This window comes from Neomonachus schauinslandi, chromosome 7 (genome assembly GCF_002201575.2).
Source record: "Neomonachus schauinslandi chromosome 7, ASM220157v2, whole genome shotgun sequence".
NCBI classification, from domain to species: Eukaryota; Metazoa; Chordata; class Mammalia; order Carnivora; family Phocidae; genus Neomonachus; species Neomonachus schauinslandi.
The window spans coordinates 112,185,956-112,205,659 of NC_058409.1; the positions used below are offsets into that span (position 1 = coordinate 112,185,956).

Sequence of the window (19,704 nt, forward strand, 5' to 3'; positions counted from 1 at the left end):
GGTGAGGAAGGAAGAAAGGAACAAAAAGGAAAAGAAAAAAAGCCACAAAAGAATAATGATGATATTGATGATAAGTTATTGTTATAATTTATCAGGCACTTAGCATACACCAGGCACTGCCCTAAGCTCTTTATATACTTTATGAAAGAGAGATTATGATGTCCACTTTATAAAACAGAAAACAGGCACAAGGTAGGCAAAGAGCTAGAAAGTGGCATAGGTAAGACTCAAATGCAGGTGGAGCGGACTCCAAAACGTGCACTCCTAACTGCTATGTTAGACTGAAATGTTTGACTGGACTGATAAATGAAGTAAAGTAGAATAGTTCAAGTATGAGGCTAAGAATATAGCCTGGCAGCATGGTTAATATCAGGTGTTAATACGTCTATCTCTGGAAAGCAGTTTTTCCTTCAGTTTGGGTCAAGGACACTAGTAAGAGTTTATTAAGGGGACTGGCCAAATTAACACTTTGAATTTGAAGTCGAAAGATAAATTTGAGACCAAAATAAAAACTTGAGCCCTAAAGAGGAGTCACTTACAAGCAGTAATTAAGATGTACTTATAAACCATGAGCTTCATCAGCAACAGAATAACCATGTTTTAAGTCTCAAGGGACGAGGAAACTAAAATTTGTAAAACAACCTCAGATGCATGTTATATCCATTCCAGAACCAACTACGCACTAAAGTGGCAGCTGAAACACATTAATAAGATGGAAGACAAAGCTACCAGCATATTAACAATCAGAGATGACAGTGGTACAGGAGCAAGAGCTTAAAATGCAGCTGTAGGAAAAAAAATTTTTTTTTTTTTTAAGATTTTATTTATTTATTTGAGAGAGAGAGAATGAGAGACAGAGAGCATGAGAGGGAGGAGGGTCAGAGGGAGAAGCGGACTCCCTGCCGAGCAGGGAGCCCGATGCGGGACTCGATCCCGGGACTCCAGGATCATGACCTGAGCCGAAGGCAGTCGCTTAACCAACTGAGCCACCCAGGTGCCCCGCTGTAGGAAAAAATTCTTAACTATCTTTGAATCATTCAGGCAGTATCAGTGAAAATATATGCTCAACCCAGAGAATGAGATCATGTAACTTACCAGCCACTAGCCCTATCTGTTGACATTCTCAAATTCAAAGGAAAATCTGTAAGTTGATCTTTGACTGTCAATCTTGTATGTCAACTACCTAGTACATAGTACAGCAGTATTTTGCCATCATGAATTCCTTAAACATGGTATTTTACAGAAGAAACCATCTCTTTCCTAGAGAACTTCTATTACTACTTAGTTTAGTGAGCTGTAAGACCTCAGTTTCCCAAACCTTTGTCATGTCCTTCAGAATAAAGCAAATTCCAATAAATGTGAATTATTTACAACCCTAGGAATAAACTATAATTGCAATAGATCATCTAAAATGAGATATTCATTTTCATGATATAAAATAACATACATAAAGCAATTACCTCAGTGCTTAAGTGCTCAATAAATAATAGCTACTAGAATTATTATTAGCACTCTCCGCCAAAAAATCGGTTAGAGACCCGTGAGTTATAAGGAAACCTATAACAAACCCCTTCAGTGCTCATGCCACACCCCCTTGGCCCATTTGTCATTTGCCACAGCTACAGAAAAAAACTCAGACTCAGATTATCCACCAACATTCCATGTCGAGTAAACCCATAAGCCTCAGGTCTTCAGGAGCACAAGTATAGCTCAAAGTACAGATGAGTTAATACCTTCAACCACAGGTAAATGAAAACCAGTGGATAATGTTCAAGGCTTTTATCTTTCAAATGGACAATACTGAGGGGCATTCTGTAGGTTTCTCTGGAGGTTCCAGGGGGAACTGAGCCTCTATTACGACAGCAACAATCTCAGTATCATGCTTTTTTCTTCCTTCCCTGTCTCCCAAACTCCTCACTCTAGTTCCTAGGTCAACTCAAATAAATCACCTACACCCATATCCCTGACTCAGACTCTACTTTAAGAAATGCCAGTCTAAGACAAAGCCCATCCACAAGACCCAAGAAATGACCATCTAGCCTGTGCTTGAATACTTCTATCCTACACATTCATCCTCAAATGTTCCAAAAACATCAAGGCAGATGTTCCTAGTAAAAGCCTATAGAAATGCAGTCTTTTGAGAGTAGAAAAAATATATAAGTATTTGCTGAATGAGTGAATAAACTTTAGCAAACAAAATCCCAGAGTTCATTAAGAAAAAAGGTAAAGAGGGGCGCCTGGGTAGTTCAGTCAGTTAAGTGTCTGACTTCAGCTCAGATCCCAGGGTCGGGGGATTGAGTCCCGTGTCAGGCTCCACACTCAGCAGGGAGTCTGCTTCTCCCTCTATGCCTCCCTGTGCTCCTGTGCTCTCTCTCTCATATAAATAAAATTATTAAAAAAAAAAAAAGGTAAGAAGTCAGCCTACACAATATATATACACACATAATTTGTTCCCTAAAGATCCCTAACGATATCTCAATATAAAATATTCCTGTTCTTAATTTTTGTTCTGGGGGCATATCTTTCATTATACCTAATTTCCAGAGTTGTTATATATACATATGATATAAGTAGAATTATGAACAATGACATAATTATTACAGTAAACCCTTAGTCTGTTTAATCTATTTCCCCAAGATTTTTAGGGTTTTTTTTTTTTTTAAAGATTTTGTTTATTTATTTATTTGACAGAGAGAGAGAAACAGCATGAGAGGGGATAGGGTCAGAGGGAGAAGCAGGCTCCCCGCTGAGCCGGGAGCCCAATGTGGGACTTGATCCCAGGACTCCGGGATCAGGACCTGAGCCGAAGGCAGTTGCTTAACCAACTGAGCCACCCAGGCGCCCTAGGGTTTTTTTTTAAAGATTTTATTTATTTATTTGAGAGAGAAAGCACGAGCAGGAGGGGCAGAGGGAGACGGAGAAGCAGATTTCCCACTGAGCAGGAAGCTGGACACAACGTGGGGCTCTGATCCCATCACGCTGGGATAATGACCTGAGCTGAAGGCAGATGCTTAACCAACTGAGTCACTAAGGCACCTCTCCCCAAGATTTTTAAAACTTGGTACAGGGGCGCCTGGGTGGTTCAGTCGTTAAGCGTCTGCCTTTGGCTCAGGTCCTGATCCCAGGGTCCTGGGATCGAGCCCCACATCAGGCTCCCTGCTCCGCGGGAAGCCTGCTTCTCCCTCTCCCGCTCCCCCTGCTTGTGTTCCCTCTCTCGCTGTGTCTCTCTCTGTCAAATAAATAAATAAAAATCTTAAAAAAAAATTAAAATAAAATAAAACTTGGTACCAAAGAAAAGGATTTTTAGTCCCTCCCTGGTGATAAAGATATGAGATATAAGCCTAAAAAACTTTCATCAGCTATGATATCTGCCACATAGGAAAAAAACAATCTGAAGTAGTAGCTGTCACTCAGAGAATGACAGAGACAAATAAGAAAGAGCCTGGTAGCTGTCTAGCTCTGGTCCTTGAGACCAGTTAGCTGTACCCTTGCCCTTTCCATTGCTTGGTAATATAAACCGATTCCCTTGTCTTGCATAAGCTGGTCACTTGAGTTTCTAGGTTTCTGTCACTTGTAACTGAGAAAGGTCTAACACAAGAGCTGGTATAAATAAAACATCATATAAGATCTAGTAGTCTCTATAGAAGGGCTACAAAGCATTGGATCCATGAATCCCTTAAAAAGAGAACTCTGGTTTTATATATATGAGTATACATTAAAGTTAATAAAATTTTCATCAGTTACTCAAAATAAATCTGACTACCATATCCTCTAAAGAAGGTAAGATTTACTGGTTGATGGTCTAAGCCAGTGACTTAATGTATATCTTTGCATATTTATAAACTTCCATCTTTTATTAAATACCATAGTTTTCAACCAAGGGCACAAGTATTTTGAAACCCTTTCTCTGTCTCATTTCTAAGATTCTGGTATGTTAATTCATCCCTTCCTTCTACAACAGCTGAGAATCCGTGGTTTAGAATCTACATGAAGAACTTTTTTGAGGGGTGCCTGGGTGGCTCAGTTGGTTAAGCAACTGCCTTCGGCTCAGGTCATGATCCCAGGGTCCTGGGATCGAGCCCCACATCGGGCTCCCTGCTCAGCAGGAGCCTGCTTCTCCCTCTCCCTGCCACTCCGCCCGCTTGTGCTCTCTCTCTCTGTCAAATAAATAAATAAATCTTAAAAAAAAAAAAAAAAGAACTTTTTTGAATCACTTTTACATCTTTTAAATCTATTCAGATGTGCTAAAATACAAGAAATATTAGAATTTAGCTTTAAAAAAGTTCATCCTAAAATGTCTGGTCCTGGTAAGGTGTAGTAAGCACACTCTACTCTTTCTCTCTCACTGACTGGCAACCATAAACTCAGGACAGAATACGCAGAACAGTTTTCTGAAGACTAAAAAGCAAACTGCAGGCAGATCAGGGAAAATCACCTGAATTTGAAGTACCACTCAACCAAAAGTGAGTTTACCATATTTTCCCTCCAGTATCCCTTAGTGCAGCTAGAAATTAATGAACTTAATGCAGCTGGAAACCCAGGAGTGAGCACTTCTCCAGAAGAATCACTCTGACCCAAGGAGCTAGAAAGAGAACTAATGGAAATGAACAAGTGTGAAAATTGCCCATGTTTTTCTTCTTTTTTCTGTTCTCTCATGCACCGCAGGCACAAGCCACAGGCAATCCTGTGGCCACAAGAGCCAACATCTGAGGGAAAGAAACCTTCTTCTCCATTTACTAAAGCTGTGATTCTAAGAAGGTAGGACCAACATATGCTGCTTTTTTTTGTTTTGTTTTGCTTTTTCTCTCCATCCCTTAGCCCCTGGCTAAGGAGCAGAGTAACAAGAGCCACAAATTTCTGGATGGAAACTGAAAAGGGAAACCCAGGGAACTGGGTTTTTAGAATATAATGCAAATAAGCTCAAAATTAGTTAACAAAAAAATGAGAGGAAAATCTCCAAATACTTGGAAATTAAACAAAACTTCTCTAAATAATTCATGCATCAAAGAGGAAGTCTCAAGAGAAATAAGAAAATATTTTAAACTAAATGAAAATAAAATACAACATATCAAAACTGTGGCATGAAACCAAAGCAATTCAAAAGAAAACAGAAGATGAGGAAATACTTCCTCGTTCATTTTATGAGTCCAACATTACCCTAATACCAAATCTAAACAGTCCAAGAAAGAAAGAAAGAAAGAAAAGAAAAAAGAAAGAAAAGAAGAAAAAAGAAAGAAAAGAAAACAAACTACAGGCCAATATCCTTCATAAACATAAGGTAAAAATCCTCAACAAAATATCAACAAATCAAATATGGAAATATATAAAAAGGATAACAACAGGACCAATGGGAGTTTATCCTGAGAATGCAAGGCTAGTTCACTATTTGAAAATCAAGCAGTACAATGCACAATTCTAACTATCTAAAGAAGAAAACCACAGAAATATATCAATTGATGCAGAAAAGCCATTAGGCTAAACAGAACATCCATTCATAATAAAAAAAAAAAACTATTAGCAAACTAGGAATAGAAGGAAACTTCCTCAATCTGATAAAAGACATTAAAAAAAATTAAAAACTTGGGAGTGCCTGGGTGGCTCAGATGTTTAAGCCTCTGCCTTCAGCTCAGGTCATGATCCCAGGGTCCTGGGATGGAGCCCCACATTGGGCTCCTGGCTCAGCAGGGAGTCTGCTTCTCCCTCTCCCTCTGCCTCTCCCACTGCTCATGCTCTCTCTCTCTCTGTATGTGTCTCAAATGAATAAATAAAATCTTTTTAAAAAACAAATAAATAAAAAACTTTAGTTAACATTACACTTAATGGTGAAAAACTGAATGCTTTCCCCTAAGATTGGTAAATGAAAAGAATGTCTACTGTCATATTTAACATCTTCTGGGAAGATGAAAAAAAAACAAAAGGCAAAGAGATTGGAACAGAAGAAATAAATCATTCCTATTCACAGACCACATGATTACCTACTTTCAAAAATCCCAAAGAATCTACAAAATACTTACAGGACAAGTAAATTTAGCAAGGTTATAGGATACAAAGTCATTACACAAAAATCAATCCTATTTTTTTTTTTTTTAAGTAAGCTCTATGCTCGATGTGGGGCTTGAAATCACGACCTCAAGATCAACAGTTGCATGCTCTACCCACTGAGCCAGCCAGGCGCCCTAGAATCTCTTATTTCTGCATTATAGCAATGGACAATAAGAAATTGAAAATTTAAAAACAATGCAATAAATAAATAAATATTATGCTATCTACCATAGCTCCCCAAAATTGAGATGCTTAGACATAGATCTAACAAAACATCTGTAGGATCTGAACATTCAAAACTAAAAGAAAAAACTGATGAAAGAAATCAATAAATAAATGAAACACACCATGTTTATAAGACTGGGAGACTCAACATAGTAAAAATGACAATTCTTGTCAAATTAATCTATAAATTTAAAGCAATACCAATCAAAATCCCAGCTGGATTTCTCATAGATACTGATAAGCTGATTCTAAAATTTAGAAGGAGGGGCGCCTGGGTGGCTCAGTCGTTAAGCGTCTGCCTTCGGCTCAGGTCCTGATCCCAGGGTCCTGGGATCGAGCCCCACATCAGGCTCCCTGCTCCGCGGGAAGCCTGCTTCTCCCTCTCCTGCTCCCCCTGCTTGTGTTCCCTCTCTCGCTGTGTCTCTTTCTGTCAAATAAATAAATAAAATCTTAAAAAAAAAATTTTTTTGGAAAAATTACAATCACTCAATTATAATACACATTTACTATGAAGCTATAGTAATCAAGATTGTGGTACTGGTAAAGGGATTTAGATCAATAGAACAGAATGGTGAATACAGAAACAGACACAGACAAATATAACCAAATGATTGTGGATAAAGGTGCAAAAGCAATTCAGTGGAAAAAGGATAGTCTTTAAGGGTGCCTGGCTGGCTCAGTCAGTAGAGCATGTAACTCTTTTTTTTTTTTTTTTTAAAGGTTTTATTTATTTGACAGAGAGAAAGACAGCCAGAGAGGGAACACAAGCAGGGGGAGTGGGAGAGGGAGAAGCAGGCTTCCCGCGGAGCAGGGAGCCCGATGCGGGGCTCGATCCCAGGACCCTGGGATCATGACCCGAGCTGAAGGCAGACGCTCAATGACTGAGCCACCCAGGCGCCCCAGAGCATGCAACTCTTGATCTTGGGGTTGTAAATTTGAGCCCCATGTTGGATTAGAGATTACTTAAAAATAAAAACTTAAAAAAAAAAAAAAAGGTAGTCTTTACAATAAATGGTGTTGGAATAAGTGTACATTTGTATGCCAAAAAATTAACCTCAAATTAAATCTCACACTTTATATAAAAATTCACTCAAAATGGATCATAGATATGAATGTAAAACATTAAACTTCAAAACTTTGAGAATACAAAAAAATCTTCCTGACCTGGGGTTGTTACTGAACATATAGCTACTAACTCAGGAAAGGCAAGGGTAAACCCTGACACTGCTACAGCCATCTGCTCCTCCTAGAGAATCCCAAGGGGGTTTGCCAACACTATTTCCAAACAAACTTAGATAAACTCATCTCAAGAAAAGCCAACAACTCAAGAGACAAGGGTTTGCAAAAGAGAAACGGAAGTTACTTTGGGTGCCAGCAGCCGTGGGAGGTGGCCGGCTTGAGCCTTAATAACCAACATCTCCACTAGCAAGATGGACACCTGTAATTTTATAGAAAGAGTTCAGGGGGATATGGGCGAGAAAGTGGGCAGAGAGTGTATGATGATTATGAGTGGGGGTCAGTATGTGTTCAGCCCACGATCACGGGCTAGAGAGGGGATCGGTGGGGTGTGGTCTTCTGGCATTGTGTTGCTATCCAGGGTTTTCTGGTCTGGTGGTTGGAATGTTTAGGTCTTTGCAAAATTCCTCTCTCAATGCCTCAAGAAAAGTGCAATAAGAAATAACTGTTGGGGTCTATAGGTGAGCAAGAGAGTTCACTGACAAGGTTAGGCAGAGTTCTTAGGACAACAAAAGTACAGTCCATAAAAGAAAAAAACTAGTAAAACAGACTATCAAAATTAATAACTTTTACTCTATAAGATATTGTTAAAAGAATGAAAAGAAAAGCTACTGATTGGGAGAAAATATTTACAAACCACATACCTATCAAAAGGCTTACATCCAGAATATTTTAAAAACTCTCAAAGCTCAACAATAAGAAAACAAACAGGGTGGCGTGGGTGGCTGAGTCTGTTAAGCATCTGCCTTTGGCTCAGGTCACGATCCCAGAGTCCTGGGATCGAGCCCCACATCGGGCTCTCTGCGCAGCAGGGAGCCTTCTTCTCCCTCTGCCTCCCTCTCCCCCTGCTTGTTCTCTGTCAAACGGATGGATAAAATCTTAAAAAAAAAAAAAAGAAAGAAAAAGAAAACAAAGAGCCCAGGAGCGCATCAGTGGTACAGTCAGTTGGGCATCTGACTCTTGGTTTCCACTCTAGTCATGGGATCTAGTCCCACGAAGGGCTCAGCACAGAGTCTCCCTCTCCCTCTGCCCCTCCCTGCAGCATGTGTGTGCTCTCTAAAATAAATAAATCCTTAATAAAAAGGAAAAAAAAGCCCAATTAAAAAATGGGCAAAAGATATAAACACCTCTCCAAAATTCAACATAATTAGCCATTAGGAAAATAGATATAAACCACAATGAATTAGCTATCACAGAAATACAAATCAAAACCACTGGATACTACTTCACATTCACTAGGATGGTTATAATAAAGAAAACAGTAACAAGTGTTAGCAAGATTGTGAAGACACTGGAACCCTCAATCACTGACAATGGGAATATAAAATGATGCAGCCACTTTGGAAAGAGTCTGACAGTTACTCAAAAGGCCAAAAAGAGTTATAACACTATCCAGCAATACAACTCTTCTGTATATCCCCAAAAGAATAAAAACATATGTCTACACAAAAACTTATATATCAATGTTTCATAGGTCATTATTCATAGTAGTCAAAAGTGGAAACAACCCCAATGCCCATCAACTAATGGATAAATAAAATGTGGTATGTCCACACAATAGAATCTTATTTATCAATAAAAAAGGAATAAAGTACTGATACATGCTACAACTTGGATAAACCTTGAAAACATTATGCTAAGTAAAAGAAGCCAGTCACAAAAGATCACATGTGATTCCATTTCTATGAAATGTCCAGAGTTGACAAATCTACAGAGACAGTAGATTAGGGGTTGCCTATGGCTGGGGAAAGGGAGAAACAGGAAGTAACAGCTAGGGTGCACAGACTTTCTTTTCGGGGTTATAAAAATGTTCTAAATTGACAATGAATGGTTGCACAACTCTGTGAATATACTAAAAACCATCAATTTTTACTTTATGTGAGTGAATTTTATGGCTTGTAAGTTATATCTCAATAAAGTTATTTAAAAACCACAATGAAGGGACGCCTGAGTGGCTCAGTCAGTTAAGCATCTGACTTTGGCCCAGTTCATGATCTCAGGGTCCTAGGATCAAGCCCATGGCGGGCTCTGAACTCAGTGGGGTCTGCTTGTCCCTATGCTGCCCCCTCCCGGCTCATGCTCTCTCTCTCTCTCTCTCAAATAAATAAAATCTTTAAAAAAAAAAAAAAACCACAATGAAGTATCATTATACATCTGCTAAAATGGCTAAATTAAAAAATACTGACAATATCAATGTTAATGAGGATGCAGAGCAACGAAATTTTCATACATCGCTGATGGAAAAGCAAAATGGTACAACCACTCTGAAAAATGTTTTAGCAGTACCTTACAAAGTTAAACATATGTTACCAATGACCCAGGAATCTCCCTCCTGGGTAGCTACTCTAGAGAAATGAAATCATGTTCACATAAACTCCTGTACACAAATATTTATTTATAGTGGCTCTATTTACAACTGTCAAAAACAAGAAATAATCCAAATCCCTTCAAGGGGTGAATGGATAAATCGTGGGGTACATCCACACAATAAAATATGTATTACTTGGCAATAAAAATAATAAGACTATTGATAACAACTTGGATGAATCTCATTATGCTGAGTGAAAGAAACCAATCTTCATAAGACAGTATACTGTATGGTTCCATTTATATTACAGTCTCAAAATGACCAAACTATGGAGATGAAGAAAAGATTAACTTGGGGCACCTACGTGACTCAGTCTGTTAAGCGTCTGCCTTCCATTCAGGTCACGATCCCAAGGTCCTGGGATGGAGTCCTACATCGGACTCCCTGCTCAGGGGACAGTCTGCTTCTCCCTCTCCCCCTCCCCCCTGCTCCTGCTCTATTTTCAAATAAATAAATAAAATCTTAAAAAAAAAAAAAAGGAAAGATAACTTACTGCCAGGGATTATAAGAGTCAAGAGGGATAACATGAGGGAGTCTTTTGGGGTGATGAAGTCTTTTGGTATCCTGTACCCTGACTATTGTGGTGATGACACACATCTATACATGTATTAAATTCTAAAAACTGTTCACCAAAAGGAAAAAGTGAATTTTTCTTATTAAGATTTTATTAATGTATTTGACAGAGAGAGCTAGAGAGCACAAGCAGTGGGAGCAGCAGAGAGAGAGGGAGAAGCAGGCTCCCCGCTGAGCAGGGAGCTTGATGCAGGGCTCGATCCCAGGACCCTGGGATCATGACCTGAGCCGAAGGCAGTTGCTTAACCAACTGAGCCACACAAGTGCCCCATTTTAAAATGATTTTAAAAGATAAAATTTTATCTTATTTATTTTTTTAAAGATTTTATTTATTTGTCAGAGAGAGCGAGAGTAAGAGAGAGAGAGCACAAGCAGGGGGAGAAGCAGGCAGAGGGAGGAGGAGACTCCCCACTGAGCAAAAGCCTGATGAAGGACTCAATCCCTGGACCCTGGGATCATGACCTGAGCCGAAGGCAGATGCTTAACCGACTGAGCCACCCAGGCATCCCTAAAGATAAAATTTTTAAAATTCTAACTTAGAGTCAACTTTTTTCTTTAATTCAATTTTAACTCACTAAGTTATCACCTCTGATAATCGCATTTAGTTAAAAATACAGTATATAGCTCAAAGAAAGATAGTAGCAAAATGGAATACATCCTAAGGAGTACCAAGAGGTAGTAAAGCATCAGGAAATCTGGTAATAAATTAATAAAGGCTTAAAAAAAAACTGGTATGTTAAGCCTGGAGCATAGACGTAAAGGCAAGAATGAGTAATGACAAAGGTTTTCAATTATCTGAAAGGCTTACATATGCATGGGGGTTAGAATTTTTCTGTGTAGTATTAAAGGGAAACATCATTTACCAATGCATCCAAAAGTACAAAGGGTTTTCTAGGGCTACCAGAAATTCAGCATTTATTCCTCAATTGTTAGATAATCAAGAAGCAGGAAATTCTAGAAATTTTTGCATTAAACAAAAGGTCAGGCAGGATGATCCTACAGTTTTCTTCCAATTCAAACACTGTATAAATCTATGGACTGTAACTTCTAGAGTTAACCTAGCAAAGTAGAAGGCACTGAACATCTAAAAAAGGTAACTCTTCCTGTCAGAATATCACCTTTCATTGCATAAAAGTAAATATTACAGAGCACGTTGAGTTCCAAATTTTTAAAAAGACTAAATAAATACAAAATCTTAACAAAAGCCATATTGAGACCTATTTTATTTCCCCAAATCTGATTTGTCCTAAGGATATTAAAATTAAACTCAAATTACTAATGCCTAATTAAATCTAATTTCATTAGGCTTAAAAGACAAAAGTTATAAATATGAATTTCATGTAAATTTCTGTTAGTGAAGAAATCTGAAAAAGAAGTGTTCCTTCCACACAAAAAGTGGTAGTCCTCAAAAGAGCCAAAACATCTGCATTCACTTTAAAGCTCATCAAGACAGACTGACATTTTTAGAAGCATATGGCTTGCTGAACAGTCATCTAGAACAGGATCTTTTGTCTAGTAAACCCTACTCAAGGACCATTTACTTATGTATGGAGTGGCTGAATAAAGGAAAGAACATATTTTTGAGCCCTAGAAAACACAAAGAAATAAACTCTTCATCTAGTTTTGTTAAGGATATAGTAAAACATATTACAAAAGCAGCCAGATCTTTACCCTCAGTCTGTGCTCTCAACATCGGAACCAATTCTAAGAAAACACTGAAACAAAAGAACTCTAGAAAAGCATGCAACTTTCTTAGAGAACTACATCTAGCCAAAGACCACCTCCCCAAAAAAGGCATTTCCATTTTAAAGGATAAAACACTTTCTTCTTAAAACTTTGAAGGGCAGAGTTCAACAGCTGCGCTATATTAAACCTGAGCCCTTCCAAAAGGAAGAACAAGAGTCTCTAGAGAGCAAGTTAACATGGCCTGCTTTCTCCAAAATTACCAAAATGCCTGCTCTGCCTCAAAGGAAAGTTTCTCCGAGAAAAAGCCTCCACACAGTGCATGGGTGAAAAGCATAAAACTTATAGATTAGGGAAATATGCAAAAATGGGAGAATTTTTGTTTGTTTCTGGAAATCTCCAACCTCTTCCCCAAGGAAAAATGCATTTTGAAGTCTTTCAAGATATAGCATGGAAACTATTTTAAAACACACGAACACAAACAGTAGCTTTCACCCCTAGCTTCCCATCAGAATCACCATAGAGCTAAGCCTCAACCTAAACTTACTAAACTACTATATACTGGGGCCAAGGCATCCGAATTTTTTATGCACACAACAGGTGACTTTGATGCACAGCAAGTGTTTAAAAACCACTAAACTGGAGTAAAATCCCATAAAGGCAAAAATTAAGTCTAATGAGTAAAGGCAAAAAAAAAAAAAGGTCACATTTGACAACTAACTAGTTCTAAAGAACCTAAGGTTGTATTCACCTATCAAAATAAGACAACAGAAAGAAAATTTGAAACAGGAATTCTAAATCACTTTCATACCATTACTTAAAAGACAAAAGACTTAGAATTCTTAGTTTGCTAAAATATCCAAATATTTTAGCTGAAAGTCATTGTGAAGAATCTGGCCACTCCATAATTCAGGTACAATAAGGTTCCACGAGGGTCTTTGGATACTGCAAACTAAAAAAAAAAAAAAAAAGTTATAATAAGAGCTCATGTATTATATGCAATTATCTGTCAACCTTAAGAAAGCTCAAGGTTTTAATCACAGCCAAAATAAATTTCAGCCATCATCAGAGCTTCATTAAGCCTACTTTGTTTTACACAAAATCCTAACAGGTTTACTTGCTTGATATTCAAACTCATGACAAATGAAAAAGGGCAGTAAAACTGCTAAAAAGAAGCAGACCAGTCAAAGAGGGACACAAAAACACTATTAAAAAGCAGACAAAAGAACTCAGAAAGTATAGCAAACACTTGATAGTTTTTAAAGGAATCAGAATGCAATAACTGTTTTTCCTAATGATCACTGGAATAAGGAAAAAAGAAAAATATGTTCAGTTTACCTTGTTTAATACATACATCACATGCACAAGAAAGTATAATAATCAAGTCACATATACAAAGTTTTTCACCAAAAATAATTACCAAACCTAAGGGAAAAAAAAATCCTTACTACAAAAAATAAAACGAAAAGCCCTAATTTCTCAATTGGAGACTCTCACTGTACAAAAGGCACAGTACAGTGAAAATAAAGAGCATCAGATAGTTTCTCAAATAAAGACATCTTGCTAAAAGAAAAACAGAAGACACTGAGGTTTTCTTTTACTATTATCAGACCTATATTTCTCACTACTAAAGTCAACATGTTCCTTTAGACTGCTAAACTGGACAATTTACTAGCAATGCAAATTTTAAAATCTGTTTCCTCATCTGTGTTTCCTCATCTGAAAAATGAGAAAAATAAGAACACCTACCTAAGTTATGGGATTACTGTGAGAAATACATAAGATAATGCAGGTAAAGTATTGGCACAGTGACTAATACACAGTGAGAAATAAATGTCAGCTATTAGTAATTTGTGCTCAGAACAAATACCATAAAAATGATTCTCAACTTTCACCAAGGGATTTATTTTAGAAGCTTCTCCATTTGAAATTGTCTTACTCTGTATTTACCCCATACCCAAACAGAGGACATGTATTACGAAGGAATCAAATTGCTCCTCCTTTCTCCACTAAGCCCAATGAAACATCAACTTTTAAGAACTTCAGGTAAAGTGGCTTGCAGAACCCAAGTCTAATAATCACATTTAGTTACTATTATTCCAAAAAAGTTATCATGTTCCATGAATACCCTTTCCCAAGTAAATTCATTTCTACCTCTTTTTAAAAAATTGAATACAAGAGTCAGGACACTTGGGGCCCCTGGGTGGCTCAGTCGTTAAGCGTCTGCCTTCGGCTCAGGTCATGATCCCAGGCTCCTGGGATCGAGCCCCGCATCGGGCTCCCTGCTCGGCGGGAAGCCTGCTTCTCCCTCTCCCACTTCCCCCGCTTGTGTTCCCTCTCTTGCTGTGTCTCTCTCTGTCAAATAAATAAATAAAATCTTTAAAAAAAAAAAAGGTCAGAACACTTGTCAAGGAAATTTATGAGTACAAAAAAATCTGTAAGACAACTTCAATCCAGAAGTATAACACAGTTTTAGGTCAATATCCTAAACTCAGACAACCTCAAGTAATTAGAAAAAAGTATGTGTTGTAGATATCTTATATTCACATTTATGTAGGTTAGTGCTTCCTTGGCTTTCATTGATGAGACTACTAACGGAAATACTACCTATGGCTTCCTGCTTTTCCTCACAATCACACATCTCTATGTATTTACTCACCTATGTGATTATTTGTGTGGCAGTACATGGGTGCCATGAAGTATACAAAAATAAGTAAAAATTTTGTCCAGCCCTCCAAAAAAGCCTGTGGCCTCACTACTGATATACCAGTCCACATGCTAAAAACTGCTTATTTACAAGTGTGTGTATGAGTATGTGTGTAAAAAAGGGTCAGTATAGGTTGTTCTGTTGAGGCAACCAACAATCCAAACATCTTTGTAACTTACAACAAAGATTTATTTCTTAGTCACTTATTATTTTATGTAACCTGTAACAATCAGCTTCTAGCTTTGCTTCATGTGATCTTCATTCCAGGATCTAAGCTAAAAGAAAAAAATCCCACCTAAAATGTCCATCTCATAGGCAGAGGGAAAAGAGACATGGCAAAACATGAGACAGCTCTCAAAGCTTCTGCTTGACATGACATATTATTGCCAGTAACATTTCATTGGCTCAAACAAATCACTTGGCTAATGAGGCAGTGATGTATAATCCTGTCACAGGGAACAGAGGCAAATATTCTAAATAACAGCATCTATCACAATATCTATCACGAAGATTAAAGAAAAGAAACATATTCAGATATTCAAGCCAATAATAAAAGTAGTGTTTATTTAGGTAAGGTTTACTATGTGCCAGACACTATTCTAATATTTATCAGTATTAAAATATTTAATTCTAAGAAGACTTCAACAAAGATGTCTACTACTGAAGAAAACAGACCAATTATGGGTATTTCTTAATGAGGAAAATAAGCAAAACAATGAAACCTATTAGAAGACATTTTAGGGGCAGATGGGTGGCTCAGTCGGTTAAGCGTCCAACTCTTGATCTCAGCTCAGATCTTACCTCAGGGTCATGAGTTCAAGCCCTACCTTGAGCGCCACACTGGGGTGGAGACTACTTCAAAAAAAAAAAAAAAAGACACTTTAGAGATATTTCAAGCTCACTAAACTTGGCTTTGACATGTTTCAAAGAAGGCGAAAGTAGCTGCACTTCAGAGAGGAATTTATCCAGCTTATCTGAAGTAGAAGCCAACAACTGGTTTTAAATGTCTTAGATGTTTCTCAAATTTGGGCTGAGACAGTTTCCCAGCAAGGTGTAATATACACAGAACTCTTGTCAACCTTAGGACTGTCAACTTTAGCACATCTTACTCACCGGAGGTTCCTGGAGACTCATAATTTCATACTGGCTTATCTAATGCTGAAAAAGGAAATAAGGCAACACAACAGAGCCAGAGACAGGAGCACAAAATAAGCCTCCCAAAAAAGATCCATACACTTAGTTCCCACCACATCATTAATACCCTGTGCAGACCCTAAGGAACTGTGTTTGAGGTAAACACAAGATTCAGTTCAAAATGAGAAGTGATGGGGCGCCTCGGTGGTTCAGTGGTTAAGCGTCTGCCCTCGGCTCAGGTCATGAACCCAGGGTCCTGGGATGGAGCCCGGGGCTCTCTGCTCAGTGGGGAGCCTCGTTCTCCCTCTTCCTCTGCCTGCAGCTCCCCCTGCTTGTGCCCTCTCTCTCATTCTCTCTCTGACAAATAAATAAATAAAATAAAATAAAAAACAAAATGAGAAATGATGAAACAAGGCTAGATAAGTATATATGAATAGGTTAAAGAAAACAAAAACAAAAACCACTGTATCAAGCATGGAGTCTAAAGTACTGCTATTTTGAGACAGAGTACCATTTTATCTAGCTTTTAGATTAAAATCCTAAGTAGTTAAACTTACCCTGGACAATTCCACAAATAAGTCCGGGAAAGTAAGAATAAATGTAGGCCACTGATCCAAGTTTCCCCCGCTCTCACTCAATCCAGGGAAATGAGAAGCACATGGAAACTAAGACACTCTAGAGCATGAGCTCAGTAACTAGATCAACTGAATCATCTACACTGTTTAAATAATTTTTCCCCCTTATGTATGTTGTTGGGTTTTTTGGTTTGCTCTTGTTTTTTACTGATATACTATAGTTAATTTCATACAAGCTAATGTAACTGCATCTTTCCTTCTACTGATCTTTCTTCAATATTTGTTCACTACTCCCCTTCTTACCAACTGCCTAATTCTACTCTCCCTCATTTTATTCAAGTGATCTGAAATGTTACATTATTTGCAAATGTTTTATAAGCATTACAATAAAATGAATTTTAGATTTAGATTATTCAATTAATTGGTTCTCTTTCCACCTACAAACTTTTCAGATCCTCATTACCTCCCAATCATAATGGAAAGAGAAAACTTATGGATGAAAAGCCAATACTAGGTAAAAGAGAAGGGCTATAAATTTGCCTCAAGGTGCGCTGACCGTAAGCTCTTTGTGTAAATAAATAGGGGCACTTGACTGGCTTAGTAGAGCATGCAACTCTTGATCTCAGGATTGTGAGTTCAAGCCCCTTACTGGGTGTAGCGGTTCCTTAAAAGTAAAATCTTCAGGGGGTGGCGAAGTTGGTTAAGCGTCTGACTCTCCCGTTATGGCTCAGGTCGTGATCTCAGTAGTGATGGCAGGGCAGGATCGTGGGGCCAAGCCCCCAACGGGCTCCACGCTGAGACTCTTCCTCCCTCTCACTCTGCCCCTCCCCTCTCTAAAATAAATAAATAAATCTTTTTTAAAAATTAAAAAATAATATCTTTTTTAAAAAGGCAAATAAACCGGCGCCTGAGTGGCTCAGCCGTTAGGCGTCTGCCTTCAGGCTCAGGTCATGATCCCAGTCTCCTGGGATCGAGCCCCGATTCGAGCTGCTGCTCAGTGGAAGGCCTGCTTCTCCCTCTCCCATGCCCCCTGCTTGTGTTCCTGCTCTCGCTATCTCTCTCTGTCAAATAAATAAAATCTTAAAAAAAAAAAAAAAAAAGGGCAAGTAAATGTGTCGTTTGACTTGTGTTTAAAATTTGTTTTCCTTGGCAAAGTTTTTTAATGTGTGAAACAAAGGTCACCATTTATGATGTAATGTTTTATTTTCAAATCTCTTCAAACACATTTGCAAGCAGAAACTCTTCAAATTTGCGTAAGTAGTACTAATTATCATCAGTTTCCAAAATCCAGTATCTTACTTCAACTACAATAGCTGACAAAATAGCTGTGACTTAAGCTTAAATATACAGTCATATCTTAATTAGCCATGCACCAGTGGACCCTTCAAATTTGTTTTGAGTTCTAGGGCTACTATGAATACATTACTTGGGAATGCAAAATTAATCTCCATAATGTCTAGAACAAGAACTAACCTGATCACCTCTCTTACAGCCTAAGTCAATCAGTGGGGCATTTTACTTAAAGAAGCACTTTCCATTCTTCAAGTTCCCCATATGTAAAATAGTTAACAACAAACTTGTTTACCTTTCCCCAATCTTAGCATCGTATTTTTCAAGAACCATATATTATGTATATATCCACTATTGCCTTCGAAGCTTTTCATAAGCCACTGACCCAACCCAGAACATCCTCTTCTTCTCCCCACCCCCCAACACCCACTATTTAAAACCTTAATAAAACTTACCTCTAAAAATCCTTTCTAATTAACTCTAGTTCTAACTTTCTGCATTCCCTGTATATTTTAATATAACACTAAATTAACTAGCATTTGACTAGACCAATTTTTAACCACCCCCATCTGTCCATACAGTCTTTCCATGTTACTCTAAGCACTTAGTGTAGTCTCCAGAGCATGCATAAAGATATTCAATATATGCCCTGGTTTCTAATAAACAATGAAAATAGCGATAAAACATAATTCTTCGCAGATAAAAATACTAGTGTGTATGCTGTGTTAGTAACAAAGTCAGGAAAATTCGGAAAAACAGGGAAATCGAAAATTAATGCAGTCGGAAAAAAATCACTATCACAAAAACGCTTCAAAGCAGAACAATAACAGCAACAATCTCTGAATTATTGTGAAGCTTTAATAAAATTCTGGATAGGAAACTTGCCAACATTACCACCAGCCTTTTAAAAATTACCTTCCAGTATTACTAACAGTGATATGTTCACTAACAATGAATTCCAAACAAGCAGTCTGATGAATAAAACAATCTTTCTGTATAGAAACCCACTAATACCACTTAAAGCCGTGTTAAGGGACAGAGGGATTTAACATTCCAACAAGGACTGGGAGTGACGGACAAACAGGTGAAAAATGGAGGAGTTCGGAAAGTGGGGAGAAAAATCAGACTCCTCCCCTTCTTTGGGGGCTAGAGCTCGGCTCGCAGACCCAGAGACAACCCCACCCCACGGACCCTCTCTCATAGCAACAGTCCAAAAGCTTCCAAGAAACCATACGTCCTCCTTCCCCATCCCGGCATTCACGCCCCCACTCGCCTGGCCAGCGCCCCTGAATCGCAGCTAGTCCCAAATCCGCCTGCCCTCTCCGGAGGAAGAGGTCAGCAGAGAAAGCTTTCCCCGAGGCCTTCTCCGGGACCCAGCCAGCAGAGACCTCCGCAAAAGTGGAGAGACCCCAGAAGCTTGAAGAAGAAGCCTGACAATCCTGTTACCTGATAGGAGCCCTGGAAACGGAAATGGCCGCTACAGCCACTGCTCTTTTCCCCCACAACATTTGCCTCAGCGCCTCTGACATTGAGACCGCCGCCATCTTGCTGCAGGCAAACGCCAGGACGGATCTCCGGAAGGGACAAACTTCCTTCGTTCTCAAGGCTCTGTAACCACAATGTAATAGAGTGGGCTTTTGTTTACTTCATTTTTGTTTGGCGTTTAGAAAAGAGGTGAAAGGTTTGATTGACAGATAAGAAGGAAAATGAATGGAAGAAAATGCAGCAGAGCATTAAGTGTAAATATTACCTCCATAAATTGTAATCTTTGTTGTTAGGACTGGTTATTTAATGAAAATACAACCCCACCCCAAAAGAAAAAAAAAAACCTGGAAAATTTAAACACCTGCAACTCATAATTTTTTCAAAGG

General features: G+C 38.4%; 1 protein-coding gene across 1 annotated transcript in view; it reads right to left on the reverse strand.

Annotated features, from left to right (window-relative positions):
- The window catches only part of NDUFS4 (NADH:ubiquinone oxidoreductase subunit S4), a 107,146-nt gene extending 87,743 nt beyond the window's left edge, over positions 1–19,403 (reverse strand). The window contains exon 1 of the mRNA XM_021696837.1: positions 19,280–19,403. Within this exon, the coding sequence (XP_021552512.1) occupies positions 19,280–19,377 (98 nt within the window). The 5' untranslated portion in view covers positions 19,378–19,403. The remainder of the gene's footprint in view (positions 1–19,279) is intronic.
- Positions 19,404–19,704: the final 301 nt, after the last annotated feature.